The following is a 17,837-nucleotide window of genomic DNA, read 5'->3' on the forward strand; positions in this document are numbered from 1 at the left end:
TTCTTTATATCAAGGACCTTATTCTACTGCAGGTGATTTGTAGAACAATGGGAAAAGAACACATTATATATTTTTTAGCTACTGTGGATAAGTTTTAGTCATTTTTGATAATTTATTCATTAAGACTATTGAAATGCTAGGAATATAAGATTTTTTTTATTCTATAGTATTGCATTTACTAATGATATTTAGAATATTCATCTTTCAACTTTTTTCCACCCTATAAATAAGAATTAAATGTCTTTTATGCACATAGCACTGTGCTATACACTAAAATACAACAAAAACATAAGATACATCCCCCGCTCTAAAGGAAGCTAATTAGGGAGATGAGACACAAATAAAAAGAGAATAGTGGCAGATGTTATTAGGTGGAGTATGAAAATCTACTTTTGAGTAGTTATGATAATAAATGCTATGAGCTTTTGAGACAGAAAGATCATTTGGGTCCAGATCCCAGCTGTACTACTTGATACCTGTGTGATCTTGACCAAGTCACTTAGTTTTTTTTTTTTGAGGAGCATTTGAGGAGATTGGATTAGATGACCTCTCAGGTTCCTTCTAGCACTGAATCCTCGGTCACATTCTGGGAGATTGTCATAGTTAAAAAAAGATTTCATGGAGGAAGTGAGAACTGGCCTCCATCTCAGAAGTTGTGTAGCAATTGAATAATTTGAAAAGAAATAGAACACTTGGGGTTTGTGGAACAAAAGAAACAGGAATTCGTACTTGTAATTAGCAATTTAAGTCTTATTTATAACCCTGAAAGATTTAGAGAACAAGTATCTAATAAAATACTATGTTATATGGCATAGAAAAAAATGTAATACGAGTGTTACTAAATGAGCAATGAATAATGGAGTCATCAGGGAAAACTTTGTAGAAATTGGTAGGATCAGGCTATCCAAAAAGGGAGGGAAAATGGCATTTATTATTGGAAGGGGGATCAGCAAATGCATGAAGGTGAGAATGAGCTTTGACTTTTTAACTTCTTATTGATGTATAGAATTAATTATTTTTTATTTTTTATAAGCAGACTCATAGTCTTTTCTGTGTTTCAGAACTACCCTATGGATGGGAGCAGGAAACAGATGAGAATGGACAAGTGTTTTTTGTTGAGTAAGTGTAAAAATATAGAAAGTATTTATCTTGGTGTTTTAAAAACTTTGTCAGGCACTTTACCTTGAAGTATATTATTTTTAATTGATGAAGAAATGAAGTGATTATAAAACAGGTCTTTTTTTGGGGGAGGGGTTTCATAGGTTTCACTATTGTGGTATGAGTATAGAATTTAAATTATGGAAGATTTAAATTTTTTTAGTTATTTATTATCTTCTCAGAATAATGCAACCAATTATATGTCCAAACAACTCATTAATTTAAAAATATTATAATGAACTTAACACATACCAAATAAATTAAAAGGTCCACATACATATAACAAATTAATCTTCAAAAAGACCTTCAACCTATCAATCTCAATAAACAATGGGTTATTTTTTATCTTTCAGTATTTTTGTCTACTTCTTAATACTTCTACTTGTGTTTTTATTGTGTTTTTATCAAGGAGCTCTTCTTTCTTCATTTCTTACTGTTTTAGGCAAGTTTCCACCTTAACTTATATTCCTCATATTTTTTTTTAGGTTTTTTTTTTTTGCAAGGCAAATGGGGGTAAGTGGCTTGCCCAAGGCCACACAACTAGGTAATTATTAAGTGCCTGAGACCGGATTTGAACCCAGGTACTCCTGACTCCAGGGCTGGTGCTCTATCCACTGCACCACCTAGCTGCCCCTTATATTCCTCATATTGCAGATTCTTAATTGCACCACAATAATTGTGTTATTCCAATTTAACCATCCATTAATCACTTATTGGGTCATATATGAATTTCTCTGTTTAGAGAAATTGCCCTACTGAAGACCATTTTTCATGTGTATCAAGTTCAATTCTTAGTGGCTAAAATGAATTCTGAAATATCAGAGATGACTAAAGGGAAAATATTATATTTTACAAATCATTTTTTTTAACAAATAGCAATTTAGGTAGCTTTTTTAGTAGTACCACTATATTTTAAAGTGGTGAAAATATATGATTAATGTTCTCTCCCAACAGCTAAATAGAAGGAATGAATATTTTGAGTTTAGTTAGAGATTGTTACAGAAGCTAGGCCCTTCATTTTTTTTTGTGGGGGCTTTTAAGAATTGATATTGAGGGGCAGCTAGGTGGCATAGTGGATAGAGTAACGGCACTGGAGTCAGGAGTACCTGAATTCAAATCTGGCCTCTTAATAATTACCTAGCTGTGTGGCCTTGGGCAAGCCACTTAACCCCTTTTGCCTTGCAAAAACCTAAAAAAAAAAAAAGAATTGATATTGAAATCTATAATCTTTTACTGTTTCATGAGGGTTTATAGTTCATCTTTTAAGGGATTTTTTTGATTCTTCACATTTTAAAAAAATCTCACAAATGCATTTATGGCATATTTAAATAATTTTGAAATTTCTTTTAAAATGAATAGTCATTCGTATTTTCATGTATCAAATTATGGCAGTTTTGTAAGCTATTAGCTCATTTTCAAATGAACATTTGAAGACTCATATACTGCATTTAATTTCAGTCTAGACAACTTGAAAATTATTAGGAGTGTCTCATTTATATATATTATATATGTATATGTATATGTATATATACATGTATGTATATATATATATATATATATATATATATATACACACACACACACACACACACTCATACTGTGATATTTTCAAAATGTTTGTTTCATCCCTCTCAGGAGAATAGTGTAAGAATTTATTATACTGCTGTCAAATAATTTATAAAGTATGAACTACATAGATCAATAGTCAAGGGCTTCCACAATCTTGTTTCATTGTTTTCTAGTCTAATTCAGCTTTTCTCTGGATCTATGATCTAACTAAACTGGCTACTGATCTGTCTCCAATTTTGTCTTCTCTTCTCCACCTTTGTGCATTTATGTATACTTTCTTTCATGAATGATATAGGCTGCCACTATGTCAGTACTCTGTACAGATTAGACACAATAAATGACTGTTTAATGAAGTGAGTTTTTTCTTTAAGGTTCAGCTCAGGGAGTTCCTCCATAAAGTTTTAAGAATAAGTTACAGGAGTATATCTAATAATCTCAGTTTTAAAAAATTGCCATTGATTTTATGTTTTGTGCTTCTCTCCTGTTTAACCAGCACATTACTGAGCACATAATAGGAGCTTAGCAAATATGAATTAAATTGAATATAGGCGAAGTAGAAAGTAGGAATCATTCAAGTACTATAGATTTTAAAGTTATAGCAACAGTTCCAAAAAAAACAACCATTCTAAATTTCTTATAAAGCAGAGGTATCAAGCACATGGCCACAGTACTCCAGATTGCAGCTTGAACCAGATTAAAATGTAATTGGGTGAGGTGGCTAGATGGCACAGTGGATAGAGCACTGACTTTGGAGTCAGGAGTACCTGAGTTCAAATTCAGCCTCAGATACTTAATAATTACCTAGCTATGTGGCCTTGGGCAAGCCACTTAACCCCATTGCCTTGCAAAAAACCTAAAAAAAAATGTAATGGGGAAGTATTTAGTAAAATTAGCAAAAATGCAGTAAAGCATAGATAATGCTAATATGTGGTTTTCTGACTCAATTTGGGGGATATATGATTTAGTAGATCCTGTTTCTGTTTGATTTTGTTACCACTGTTCTGAAAAATCTGACTTTGAAGTGATTGTCAAACATCAAAGTATATTTTCCAAGAAATCTTAAAGGATTAAGTGGCTATTATTCTAGTGAAGAGTATAATTTTTCCAGAGACCCTAGGAAGAACTAAATGACCTTTGTGTCTTAAAGTTGAGACATTTGATATGCAAAATAATAGAAGTTTTTCTAAATAGATAGAATATCTTTTGTTTATATAAATGCCTGAGTTCACTGCTGTAGGTTAGGATGATTTTTCTTCCTTTTCTTTGCAGCCATATAAACAAAAGAACCACATACTTGGATCCACGACTGGCATTTACCGTTGATGACAATCCAAAGAAGCCACCAACAAGACAGAAATATGATGGCAATACTACTGCTATGGAAATACTTCAGGGTCGTGATTTCACTGGAAAAGTGGTTTTAGTCACTGGAGCTAACTCAGGAATAGGTAGGCCAGTGCTTAAATTGATTGAGCATGTTGTAATGAGAATCACTTTCAAAAATTCAAATCATAGTTACTTTGGTGTAATGACTCTCTGCTTCTAGAAAATTATATATATATATATATATATATAAATTACTTGGACCCAATGTGTCACTGCAATGTTGACTTCTCTGTCCAAAGCCCATAAAAGTTGTGTGCATCATCATGGAGGATTGTTTAAGACCTGACCCTGAAACTGCATACTCTGCAAAGATGTTGTCTACTTTATGATTTAGTTGTAATAGGTAACAAATTCAAAATGCTAATTTTTCATCATCAATAAATTTGGTCTATGCAGGACCCAGAGTAACTACATACCTACACAGTTTAGGCAAAAATAAAAGTATTTGTACTGCTAACTTGATTATATTGTATAATTTTGAAAAAATAATGTCATACTTTTTTTAAAATAGTTTTTTTTTGACAAGGCATTGGGGTTAACTGACTTGCCCAAGGCCACACAGCTAGGTAGTTATTAAGTGTCTGAGGCCGGATTTGAACTCAGGTACTCCTGACTCCAGGGCCAGTGCTCTATCCAATGTCACACTTTCTTACCAAGGATATTGCATTTAGATTTAAATTGACTGCTTTAGTCTTGATATCTTTCATTTTACTCATGACTTCTCTTTCCCCTGGAGACACAGAGTAAGTAACTGGGGCATTTTATGATGTAAGCAACATTTGGTGCTTCTTTTCCTCACTTGGTGGTTACAGAGGGAGCAACCCATGGGTGCTCTCATCTTGACTCTGTTATGTCTTTCTTTTTTTATTTCTTTTCTTTTTTTCTTTTGGTTTTTGCAAGACAGTGGGGTTAAGTGGCTTGCCCAGGGCCACACAGCTAGGCAGTCATTAAGTGTCTGAGGCTGGATTTGAACTCAGGTACTCCTGACTCCAGGGCCGGTGCTCCATCCACTGCGCCACCTAGCCGCCCCTCTATTATGTCTTTCAAGGACCTAGACTTTTAAGCACAATCCACCAATCCTGCCTGACTCTTTGCTCCATTAACACCAACCTTCCCTTAGTTATACATTTCTTTTTCTGTGTATATGGGAAATCTCTATTAGATGGTTCTTTAGACTTTTCCCTCTCCATAATGAACTGTCCCATCTCAGCTACTTTTCAATATGGCTCATCTACTTCAGTTAGTCTTTTTCTGGATTCATTTTCAGGCTCCTTGACAGCCCCCTGAAAACATGCAATTTTCTCTAATAATTCTCTCTAATAATTGTCAATTGCATTTGATATACTTCACATTAAAAACCCCTTGAGTGACTAGTAGGTCCCCGTGGCCTTAGTTTTCCTCCAATAATAAGAATTATTTGAAAAGATCACTGTTTTTCTTTGGGATAAGAATTTATTTTTGGTAAAACTTGAGGAATACTGTTTTTTTCCTTTACCCACCAAATTCACTTCCTTATTTAATGTTAGTTATTGCCACTCTCTTGGTAGTGTTGGAAAGAAACCTGTTATTAGGAGTCAGGAGATAACATTTAAAAATTCCCAGCCATTTAGCCTAATTCAGCATAACTTTTAGTAAGTCATTTTCTTCCATGAGCATCAGTATCTTCATCTGTTAAAAAAAAAAAAAGTACAAGTACTAGCTGTACAAGTACAAGTACTAGCTGTGGGACCTTGGGCAAGTCACGTAACCCCAGTTGCCTAACATCCAGGGCCATCTTCAGTCATCCTGATTTATCCATTGCATCCAGAAGGCTCTGGAGGAGAAAGTGAAGCTGATGACTTAGTACTGCAACCCTTCACTTAAATCCATTTCATTTGCTTGTCTTGGTATCACCTTTTGAATGTTATTGTCTTTTTAGAGAACTAAGGCCAAGTATCACATCTGTAACTCTCCTAAGGATCCTTCACACCCAAATCCTATGATTTATTCTCCTTGGACCTAATTTTGCTTTAAAAATCATTAGTTAAATTTTTGTTATGAAGTATTGGTCTTTGAACCAAGAGCTTTTTTTTTATTTATTTACTTCAGGGTATTTTTGGATGGTTGTAAAAATCACCAGTTTTGGGGGTGGCTAGGTGGCGTAGTGGATAAAGCACCGGCCTTGGAGTCAGGAGTACCTGGGTTCAAATCCGGTCTCAGACACTTAATTACCTAGCCGTGTGTCCTTGGGCAAGCCACTTAACCCCATTTGCCTTGCAAAAACCTAAAAAAAAAACCCACCAGTTTTATAGTTTCTATAAAGTAGGACTTGTATTAATATCATCTGCTTTGAGAATGAGCTTCCTTCAAATGAATTTGTAGACAGAATGAAATTAAGTTCTGGAGTCTCTACTTAGGGCCAGGACTAGGCATAAATCTGTGAGTTTTCTTACTTTTATTGCTGCCAAACATTTGGAGGGGAAGGAGTGAGGTGATGAACAATTATTTTAAGTGTTAAAAGTTCTCAGGTATCATTTGATAAGGTTTTTTACCTTTCCTGGAGGAAGATGTATAGTTCTTTTTTTTCCTTGTGAACTTAGCTGTAATCACTCTATATGGTTCCTTTAGTTTTGACTTGAAGAGGTTTGTAAAAATTAAAATAACCCATTATTTTCTTTCTCAGTTCTTATCCTCTTGACCTTTCTAATGTATGATACTGTTTGCTCCTCTTCCCTTTTGGATAATCTCTCCGTATAAATGCTTTTTTTCAGATTCCTCATCAATATTATATCCCTAACTTTGAGTGTTCCTTAATGTTCTCTCCAGGTTCCACTTCTCTTTCTCTACTCTTATTCTTGGTAACCTCATTACCTCCTATGGGTTTTATGAGCATGTCTTTATTGATTGGCTGGTTGATTGATTCTGATGATCACATAGCTTTGGACAAAGTGGGTAGGGAGAAGAGAGCAATGATGTATATTTTCCAACCAACTGTACCCTCAAATACTGGTGTTACAGTTATGTGATTTAATAACCTTGAGCAGAAAGTATAAGTTTATTTTTTTGTAGCATTATTTGGAGTTAGAAACCTGATAGGTCAGGGAAGAAATAAATCTAAATAACTTCCAGATTATGAAAATAACAAATGTTATCCAGGAATTTCATTACTAAGTTTAGGGATACAGATTGCCAAAATGGAATTTTCCTATCATGAAAACTTTCTTAAAAAAATTTCCAATTAATGAATTTTGTTATAAGTATAGAAAAATTTTGGAGAGCTAGATGGTTCACTAGATAGAGCACTGGGTCTAGAGTCAGAAAGACCTGAGATCATCTATGACCCAGACACTTCTAGCTGTATGACACTGGGCAAGTCACTTAATCTCTGTTTGCTTCAATCCACTGGAAAAGATGGCAAAGCACTCCTTGCCAAGAAAAACCTAGGACAATAACAACACACGACTGATTAATTGAACAATATCACAAATGGTTTAGTGTGAATTTCTGTCCAGTCTGTAGGTAGCTATACTTTCCCTGAAGTTATGGTGAGCTACATTAGTTCTAAAAGTGTCTTTGTTTGTTAATTGCTATGGTAGTGACTAAAAGTATTTTGTGTTTTTGAGGTAAAAGATACTTATGTTAAGGGCATTTCTAAATTCTAGCACCCCAAAATAGGGGGAAACAGAGGCTTTATTATAGGATCATATTTATTTTTAATTCAAATTATTTTAACACTTCTCAGGTGTCATAGTAAATTTTTTAAATTGCTTTTCCAATTTGACCTGCTTCCACATTCTATAATTCTAATCTAAGTTCCAAAGATGAAACTTTTATTTATTGAAAAGGTGATGAGGTACCTGGCAGTGAGGTCTTCAAGTACAGCCTGATCTTTTAGGAGGTGATAGGGGTCAGACAGAGTTTGGACTGGTTGACCTGTAAGTTCACTTCTAGCTCTAGGATTGTTATTCCATGGATAGTAAACCTGAAAAATCTAATAGTCATTAAAAACTTTACTCCTAAATCATTTCATAATTTAGTCATGATAAAAATTCCTTTTACCTTTTGAATGTGGGCTTAGAAAAATAATTGGAGTTAAATAGACAAGTCTGACTTTGATTTTGACCCTGAAGACTTATGGAAAAAAAATCAAACTCATATTAATATAAGTAAGTCAGCTTAGTCTATACCACTGAAATGCAGTCATTTTTATATGTTTAACATATTTTACTGCTGTTGATTCCTTGTGTTTTTAATAATAGGCCTTTTGGGGGGTGGCTAGATGGCGCAGTGGATAGAGCACCGGCCCTTGAGGTAGGAGTACCTGAGTTTAAATCCAGGCTCAGACGCTTAGTAATTACCTAGCTGTGTGGCTTTGGGCAAGCCACTTAACCCCATTACCTTGCAAAAACTTAAAAAAAATAGGCCTTTTGATATTAGAAATAATGTTATTAAAAATAGTCATCCTCATATCCTATCTTCATTAAAAAAAAGTAAGGGAGAAAATAGTGCCTTTCTGAGTTTTTCAGAAAAATTTATAGATTTTCATTTCAGTAATGTATCCCCAAGAGCACTGTGTTGAAATTAGTAGTCAGGGTTTTAGGAAATTGGTGACCATCTTCAGAGCTTAATTTCAAATCACTAAGATTCCATGTTAGAATTTCAATTTAAACATAGCATGTTACCATATTTTCCTTATGCTTTCATTAATCTTAGGGACTGAATATTCGTGTCTTCCCTGTATTCCATGATTTTGACAATAATTTTCTTCCTATCTCATTCTTTAGATGTTTTTTAAGCCTTATTTCTTCTAATTAATGATTTCATTTTTCCTCAATTTCCCTGTTTATCTTTCTCAAATATAGCTAGAGATCTCTACCAACCCCATCCTAAGTATGCCATTATTCCTTACTTCAGAATCACTCATCATGAACTCTTTTGGACAGGATATACCAAAAGAAACTCAGACTGGCCAGATGTTTACTGGAATCTGATTAGAGAGAGAAATGAAGTTGAGTCAACCATCATTTTTTTCTCCATTTGCATTAATAGCCTATATAGAATAATTATACTACATTAGATTCTAGCTTTGGAGTCAGAGAAATCTGGATTCAAATGTTGCTTTTGACACAGATTAGTTGTGTGACTGTAAGTCACTAATTGCTTTAATCTCAGTATTGGTTTTATAAAACCTCAAAACAATATAAGCGATAGCTATTATTATCTTTGGAAGCAGTCTGAAATTGTGGATAGCAGGCTGGACACAGGGTCAGGAAGAGCTTCATTGTAATTGGAAAATCACTTAGCTTTTGTGAGACTCAGTTTCCTTATATGTCACAAGAGTATTGAAGCCTGTATTTCCTTTCAATATGAGTAACTACTTATAAAGCTCAAATGAAATTATATTTGTGAAGTCTTTTAGCAGATTTAAAGAGTAACATAAATGCTATCTCCTGAGTCCTCAATATAGGTTGTTAGAGGCAGTCCTAAACTGGGATTTCTTCATACTGACAAAATGGTATACTTTGAATATTAATAACTTATGATTCTAGATATTGATGGTACTCATTTCTAAAGCTTGTGGGAATAGGGAATTTGTTCTTTCTTTTAAAAACCTTATTAAGAAAATGCAGTACATTGAGGTGGGGGAGCAGCTATTTCTACCTTTAAAATAGTTATTTCCAACTTGTTTTTGGAACTGTGCTATTTCCCTTCTCCCCTTTCCATCTCCTTCTCTAAATTAACAATACAGTATTAAGCCAGAAGCAAGCAGTAAACCTGAGAAACACACACACGCACACACACACACACACACACACACACACACACACACACAATATATATATATATTTGTTAAAATAAATTTTTGTTGATACTCTTTGTTTTTTACATCACTTAGAAATATTCTAAAAATTCTAATATTTTCCTGTCCTCTCCTCCTCACTGAGAGCAATCCTTTATAAGGAATAAGAAAGTTAAAAAACTTTTTTTACATTTATACTACAAATTTATACTAACCAATGCATTGTAAAAGCCTGACATTAAATGCCATTTCTTACACTCAGAATATCCTATCTCTGCAAAGAAGGTCAGGTAGTTGTTTCTCATTTTTCTTTTTTGAGACCAAGCGGACATTATAATTTCACAGTGTTCAGTTTTGATTGTTGTTGTTGTTCCCACTGTCATAATTGTATTATATGTGTATATTATTTTCTTCTATTTTCTATACTTCACTTTGATTTAATTTATTCAAGTTTTGCCATGCAGGCTTCTCTGTATTCAACATGTTCTTTTGCATTGCATTCTTATACCTTAATTGGCTTCAGGCAGTGAGTATTTTATTTCTAGTTTTTTGCTTCTACAAAAAATTTGACTATAGCTATTTTTGTATATATGAGGCATTTCTTTTTATCCATTGACCTCCTTGGGTCACATGGTTAACATTGGAATCTCCAGGCAAAGTCTATCAATATTTTAATTACTTTCTTAAACTAATTTCAAATTGTTTTCCAGAATGGTTGTGTCAGTTCACAGCTCTACAACTGTATTAAAAATTCAAGTGAGAGTTAACTGGGGGGTGGAGCCAAGATGGCCACAAGAGCGGATCTTGTCTTAGGCGCTCTCTCATAAATCTTCGAAACTAAGGACTCTTAACTAAATTTTCGAGAGACAAAACCCACAGAGGGACCCAGTGAGGCAGTTCTACTCAAAGTAACCTGGAAAAGAGCAGAAAGGCTCTGCTCCCCGGGGTCGGAGGGGTGGCCTGCTAGTGGGGTGGCCCGCCAGAGTGAAAGAATTTCAGCCTCTGGGAGGTAGCCCCAGGGCACAACCAAGTTCCAGAGCTCCCAAGTCAAAGAGAAAATATTACAAGCAGCCAGAAGGACACAATTCAGATATCATGGAGCTGCAGTCAGGATCACACAGGACTTAGCAGCAACTACATTAAAAGCTCGTAGGGCTTGGAATATAATATACTGGAAGGCAAAAGAGCTTAGAATGCAACCGAGAATCGGCTATCCAGCAAAACTGAATGTCCTCTTCCAGGGAAAAAGATGGACTTTCAATGAACCAGGGGAATTTCAAATTTTCCTGTTGGAATGGCCAGAGCTGAACAGAAGGTTTGATCTTCAAATACAGGACTCAGGTGAAGCATGGAGATTGGAGGAGAAAGGGAAAATATGAGGGACTTAATGATGATGAACTGCCATGTATTCCTGTATAGGAAAATGACACTGATAATACTCATATGAACCTCCTCAGTTAATAGAGCAGGTAGAAGGAGCTTTTATAGTTGAAGCACAGGAGAAAGCTGAATTTGAAAATAAAATGGTGTAAAAATGGAGTCAATAGAAAAAAGGGATGTAATGGGAGAAAGAAAAAGGAAAGGGGGGGGAATAGGCCAAGGTATTTCATATAATAAGATTTTTCTTTATTACATTGAGCTATTGCATTGATATGGAAGGGGGAAGGCAAGGGGGAATGAGGGAATCTTCGCTCTCATCAGAGGTGGCTAGGAGAGGAAACAGCATATGTACTCAATGGGGTATAGACATCTGGAGTAAGAAGGAGGGGGGGACAGGAGGAAGGGGTGGGGATGTGAATGAAGGAGGAGAGGATGGACCAGGGGGGAGAGTGGTCAGATATAACACATTTTCTTTTTTTTACTTCTTGCAAGGGGCTGGGATTGGATGGCCTGTCCGGGACCATAGGGCCAGGTGGATGCTGGGCCTAAGGGGTGGTATGGGGGCTTGGGGCCTCTTGGCCCCAGGGTGGGGGATCTGTTTGCTGCGCCACTCAGTGACCCTACAGCAGAATCAGAGTGAAAGGAGAGAGAAAATATAGTACATGGTAGTGGAGAATTACAAAAGGAGGCAGTTGTGATCAGCAATGGCAATGGTGGAAAAATATGGAAGTTAACTTTTGTGATGGACTTATCATAAAGAATGTGATCCACCCGCAACTGAGTTGTTGGAGTTGGAACAAAGACTGAAGCACATTTTTATTATTATTATTTTTTTTTTTGGGAGGTGCAGGGCAAATGGAACTGGGTGGCCTGCCTGGGGCCGCATAGCAGGGTGATCGTTGGGTGTCTGAGGCCGGATTTGGATCCGGGTGCTCCTGGCTCAAGGGCCAATGCTCTGTCTGCCACCCAGCTGCCCCTACTGTTATTACTATTTTATTTTATTTTTGGTTTTCCCCCCCTTTTTTTAATGGTTTTTGCAGGGCAGTGGGGTTGGGGTGGCTTGAATATCACACAGCTGGGTGATTGTTGGGTTCCGGCCGGATATGGGCTCAGGTGCTCCTGGCTCCAGGGCTGGTGCTCCATCCATTGCACCACCTGGCTATACCTACAATTATCACTATTATTTTTTTTTAATTTTAATTTTTCTCTCTCCCCTTTGCTTTATCGCTCAAGTGAGTCTATTTTTTGGGGGGAAGGAGGTATTTTGTTTACTCTTAAACAAGAATATTTTATTAATGTATAAAAAACATTATTTGTACAAAATGAGAATATTAAATATAAGAAATTTAAAAAAATTCAAGTGAATGAAAATAATTTAGATTTTTTTTTCTCGAGGATTCTATGACATATCTGGAAAAACATTGAGATGTTATTAAACAATTTGAGAAGTACTGCCTTGGAAGCAAAGTGAATATTGTGCATCTTTAAAGAAAAAATTATTTTAATAAATTGGAACCTGTAGTTGTTTTTTAATGAATGTTTTATTTACTTCAATGTATAGATCATTTGATGAGCTAAGATATGTGAAATTGGAAATGTCATTTATAGATCTTATTTAAATCATAAATTTCATGCTCCTGTTGTATCAAATAGGAGATTTGGAGGAGAAAAAAGTTTATTATGCAGAAAATTCAAATTTTTAAACTTTTTTTTGCAGTCTCTTCACATGTCATTAATAATTTTTAAAATGTATTTTGTATATCATGCAAAAACCTTAGAAATACAGGTGAATCTATGAACTGAGTTACATTATTTATAATGTAATGCATAGTAGATGTTCTACATTAGAATTCCTCCACTACTTCTGATTTTGCACAGTTCTCATCTATATCTTTCTATAAATCAGTTATAGAGAATGCATTAAATATGATGGAAGTTTTATTATAGTTCTTTTAATTCCTAACATGAAAATAAATTCTATTTTTTTGAGGATGGCAGCAAACCCTATTGTTTTTGTAACAGATTTGTTCATAGTATGGCATATTTTAAAATGATCAAAGCATTTTCTCAGTCAAGCATTTTTAAACTCCTGTTATCAAAATAGTATTAAAAAAATGGTTTGTCAGCACTTAGGCAATCCAATTAGCCCTGAACTAATTTTATAACTTAATGTAAGCCTTGAAAAACTAGTTATTTGTTAGAACTGTGATTACACTGAATAAAATTAATTTTGTATTTAGCACTCCCTTTTACCCTTTAACCCAGAAATATATGGAATTTTAGTGACAATAAAAAAAGCTTTTACCCATAATCATCTTAATATTTTTTATTGCTATTTCTCCACTAGAGGGCTCTGTTGCCTTTTGAAATAATTAAACAAAAGAGGAGAAAGCTTAATATAGTTCTTTTCTTCGTGTGTGTGTGTGTGTGTGTGTGTGTGTGTGTGTTTGTGTTTGTGTATGAATAGTATATTTTACTAAAAAGCATTTTAGGGTCTTGGAAAGTGAATAACAGAGAAAATGTGATTAGTGCAGGTTTTTTATTTTGTTTCCTTTTTTTTGGTATTAAGTAGCAAGGGTAAGATGATCCACTTTGTAAAAAGATACAAAATATTCAGCTTTCACAATATTCTGCCACATTATACAAGGACATATGCTTTTATGGTATAATTGGTTTTGTTCTGCCAAAACTGATTTTTTTTTAACATAGTGAAAGTTGGAAAGTTTAAAAATATGAACAGTTCTATTTAGAATTCATATTGAAATACCTTGATGTATTGAGAAGTTGATTTTTAAGAAGTTTCCTGGTTGTATATGATTTATTGTAAATAAATGTAATTATATATTAATACTTTTTGTTTATGATAGGAGTTAAGATTTTTTAGTGAGGGTCTTATATAGTTGTTGGTAAAAATGGGTGCTGTTAACTTAAGAATGCACGTGAAACATTTGCTCTCACTAAAGAGAAAGGCATAGGAGTAGGACTTGTGATGTCATTGTCATGGGTTGAAAATGTAATATACCAATTCGGTGTGGGTTAGTGCTTTCTCTGCAGCTTAGAGCCTTACAGAATTTCCTAGAACACTGAGAAGATGAGTGACAAGCTCAAGGGCCTCACATGGTCTTCCTGGCTTTGAAGCCAGATTTCTATCCACTTAAATAAGAATCGTATTTAAATAGCCAGTGCTATGAACATTAAAGTTTAAAGAAAGTTAAATCTTGTTTTGACTGTGCCACTAAAATTTGAAGCCATCTTACTAAACATTTTGGGTAAAAAAATAAATTTACCTCAAAACAATGCCTCAAATTTGCCTCAAATCTATTCCCTTTCTCCTCAAAGCATTCAATATATATTATAATATATATATATTATACTCTTATCTTTCTAGTCTTGCTTCTATACTTTGTATTTTTAAAAGGTTAAATATATTTTTAACATTGCAAGATTTTTTTTTCAGCATTTTTCAAGGTGTTATTTGGAAAGCTTTACCTTTATAGCTCTTTTAAGGATAAGCTGATTGTTTGTAAGTTACTATTCAGAAGTTACTAGCCTAAATTTATTGTTTCTCATTAGCCCTAAGAACAGCATCACCTTTCGTAATATATCTTTCTGCACAAAAATCTAAATGAGGCAAATAATATTCTTATTTTTTTAAATTTATTTTTTATTTATTTAAGACAATGGGGTTATGTGACTTGCCCAAGGTCATACAGCTAGGAAGTTATTAAGTGTCTAAGGTTGGATTTGAAATCAGGTCCTCCTGACTCCAGGGCCAGTGCTCTAGATCCACTGCACCACCTAGCTGCCCCGATATTCTTATTTTTAATGATCCAGGAAGCACATTTTCAATTTTAATGTATAAAATTTTAGAGTACACTGATCAAAAAAAAGTTATATCTATACAGTACTCTCTCCAAAGTTACTAATGATCTCTATCTAATCAACTTTTCGTAATCCTTATCTTTCTTGACTTCTCTGTAGCCTTTGACAGCATGGATCACCCTCTTCTGGATAGTCTGTCCTCTCTAGGTTTTCATACCACTGCTCTCTCTGAGTTTTCCTTTCCCTGTCTGACTGTTCCTTCTCTGTCTCTTTGGCTGAATCTTTAGCCATCTCATACTTACAATCTCTGTGCTCACAATACTGGGGTCTCGTTATCCAGTCCCAACCTTTCCTGCTGACTTCCAGTCTCTAATCTCCACCTGCCTCTGACATCTTGATCTAATGTCTCATCAACCTTTTCTAGTCTTCCTCAATTTTAGTGCCTTCCCTCTGATACTATTCCTAAATTTTCACTAGTCCATATCCATATCTCTCATTAGACAGTGCTCTCCATGAGATCAGGGACACCTTTACCTTTCCTTCCACTTCCAGTTCTTACCCACAGTGCCAAGCACCGGCACAGTTGGTATATGAATGGTAGTTGATCTATTGATAAGATTTACAAAGCACTTTTATATTTATCAATTTATTTTTTGTTTTATGCTTGTCTGGATAAGATCTCTTTTCATGTACTAGTAACTCTTAGTACTTTTTAAAGAATGTCACTTTTTAAATTGTGCTTGACTCAATTTTATTGGATTCTTTCAAAAACAAACTAAAATTTGGACTAAATAGATTGATAGAGTTTCAGTGCTTATTATGTACCATGAACACAGAACACAGTGCTAAAAACTGAACTGTCAGTGCTACAGATACATCCATTCATTCATCTAATTAAATGTAGAGATAATTTTCAACATTTTGTAAAATTTTCTCCCACCCACGTTTTTCTCTCCCAAACCAAGGATAGCAAGCAGTCTGATCAAAAACTGTTTTTTTTTATTAGGTTTTTTTGGCAAGGCAATGAATTAGCTTAAGTGGCTTGCCCAAGGCCACACAGCTAGGTAATTATTAAGTGTCTGAGGCCAGATTTGAACTTAGGTACTCCTGACTCCAGGGCCAGTGCTCTATCCACTGTACCACCTAGCCACCCTTTCAAATACTGTTTTAAAAGATCACCTCTACCCTCAAGGAACTTAACTTCCAATGAGAGAAGGCAACACATGAAAGGGAACTGGAAAGAGGTTGTAGAAGGAAAGGGATAGTAAGGCTGCTGGGGCAGAATGGGAGAAGTCTGAAGAATGAAGCCTGGGCCTGACCTGAGTCCAGAGTGGGAAAGCTCCTGCCAGGTGCTATAGAGCTGGAGCAGAAGTGAGCATAGTCTGGGCATCTCACAAAATGGCAAATGTAGTTGTTTCAGTTTGCATTTATCACATACATATATTTTGAAAAGTATCATATTAGTATTTAGAAGAGTGGCATCTCACCCTGGCTTCATGGATAGTTCAGTTCAGTCAATAAATCTCTAGTTATAATACAAAACCTTTCCTCTCACAACCCCCCAGTTCTCATTCTTTCATTTTTAAATTATACTGCTATTACTTACTTTTGTTCTATTCACTGGTGTGTTCTGATGATTTTGGAATTCTTGAACATTTATTGATTTATTAATAATTACATTAAATCCTTTAGTACTACCTTGTTTACAGTATTATAATTAATCTGAAAACTATTTCCTTCTCTCTTAGACTGACATCTTAAAAGTGAAACTTCTGTTTCTTAAAATAAAAATTCAATCTTGTCATTAAGTTCAAGTCTTGAGAGATTATAGCATCATTTCTCAATTTGCTTAACTTGCAATTTTTTTTTTTTTAGGTTTTTGCTAGGCAATGGGGTTAAGTGGCTTGCCCAAGGCCACAAAGCTAGGTAATTATTAAGTGTTAGAGGCTGGATTTGAACCCAGGTACTCCTGACTCCAGGGCTGATGTTCTATCCACTGCACCACCTAGCCACCCCCTTGCAATTTTTTTTAGGTTTTTTTTGCAAGGCACATGGGGTTAAGTGGCTTGCCCAAGGTCACACAGCTAGGTAATTATTAAGTGTCTGAGACCGGATTTGAACCCAGGTACTCCTGACTCCAGTGCTGGTGCTTTATCCACTGCGCCACCTAGCCGCCCCCTGCAGTTTTTTTTAAGAAAGATTTTATTTATTTTGAGTTTTACAATTTTCTCCCATTGTTCCTTCCTTCTCCCCCCTCCCCACAGAAGGCATTCTGTTAGTCTTTACATTGTTTCCATGGTATACATTGATCTCAGTTGAATGGGATGAAAGAGGAAATCATATCCTTAAGGAAGAAAAATAAGGCATGAGATAGCAAGATCAGACAATAAGATATCAGGTTTTTTCCCCCCCTAAATTAAAGGTAATAGTCCTTGGTCTTTGTTCAAACTCCACAGTTCTTTCTCTGGATACAGTTGGTATTCTCCATTGCAGACAGCCCCAAATTGTCCCTGGTTGTTGCACTAATGGAATGAGCAAGTCCATCAAGGTTGATCATCACCCCTATGTTGCTGTTTGGGTGTACAGTGTTTTTCTGGTTCTGCTCATCTTGCACAGCATCAGTTCTTAACTTGCAATTTTTATGCATGTGAAACACATATAATGTTAGACAGTTTCAGTATTATAGTTCTCCCACTATTCCCTGCTTTCAAGAGAGGATATCTAGGGCACTTAAGACTGTTTT

The 17,837-nt window shown here is 35.1% G+C and overlaps 1 protein-coding gene across 3 annotated transcripts in view; it reads left to right on the forward strand.

Annotated features, from left to right (window-relative positions):
* The window catches only part of WWOX (WW domain containing oxidoreductase), a 1,413,871-nt gene that overhangs the window by 18,312 nt on the left and 1,377,722 nt on the right, over positions 1-17,837 (forward strand). For all 3 annotated transcript variants that reach the window (XM_074203737.1, XM_074203727.1, XM_074203742.1), the window contains exons 3-4: positions 1,062-1,119; positions 3,997-4,175. In XM_074203737.1, coding sequence (XP_074059838.1) covers positions 1,062-1,119; positions 3,997-4,175 — 237 coding nt within the window. The remainder of the gene's footprint in view (positions 1-1,061; positions 1,120-3,996; positions 4,176-17,837) is intronic.

The sequence above is a fragment of the Macrotis lagotis genome, chromosome 1 (assembly GCF_037893015.1).
Source record: "Macrotis lagotis isolate mMagLag1 chromosome 1, bilby.v1.9.chrom.fasta, whole genome shotgun sequence".
Taxonomy (NCBI): Eukaryota; Metazoa; Chordata; class Mammalia; order Peramelemorphia; family Peramelidae; genus Macrotis; species Macrotis lagotis.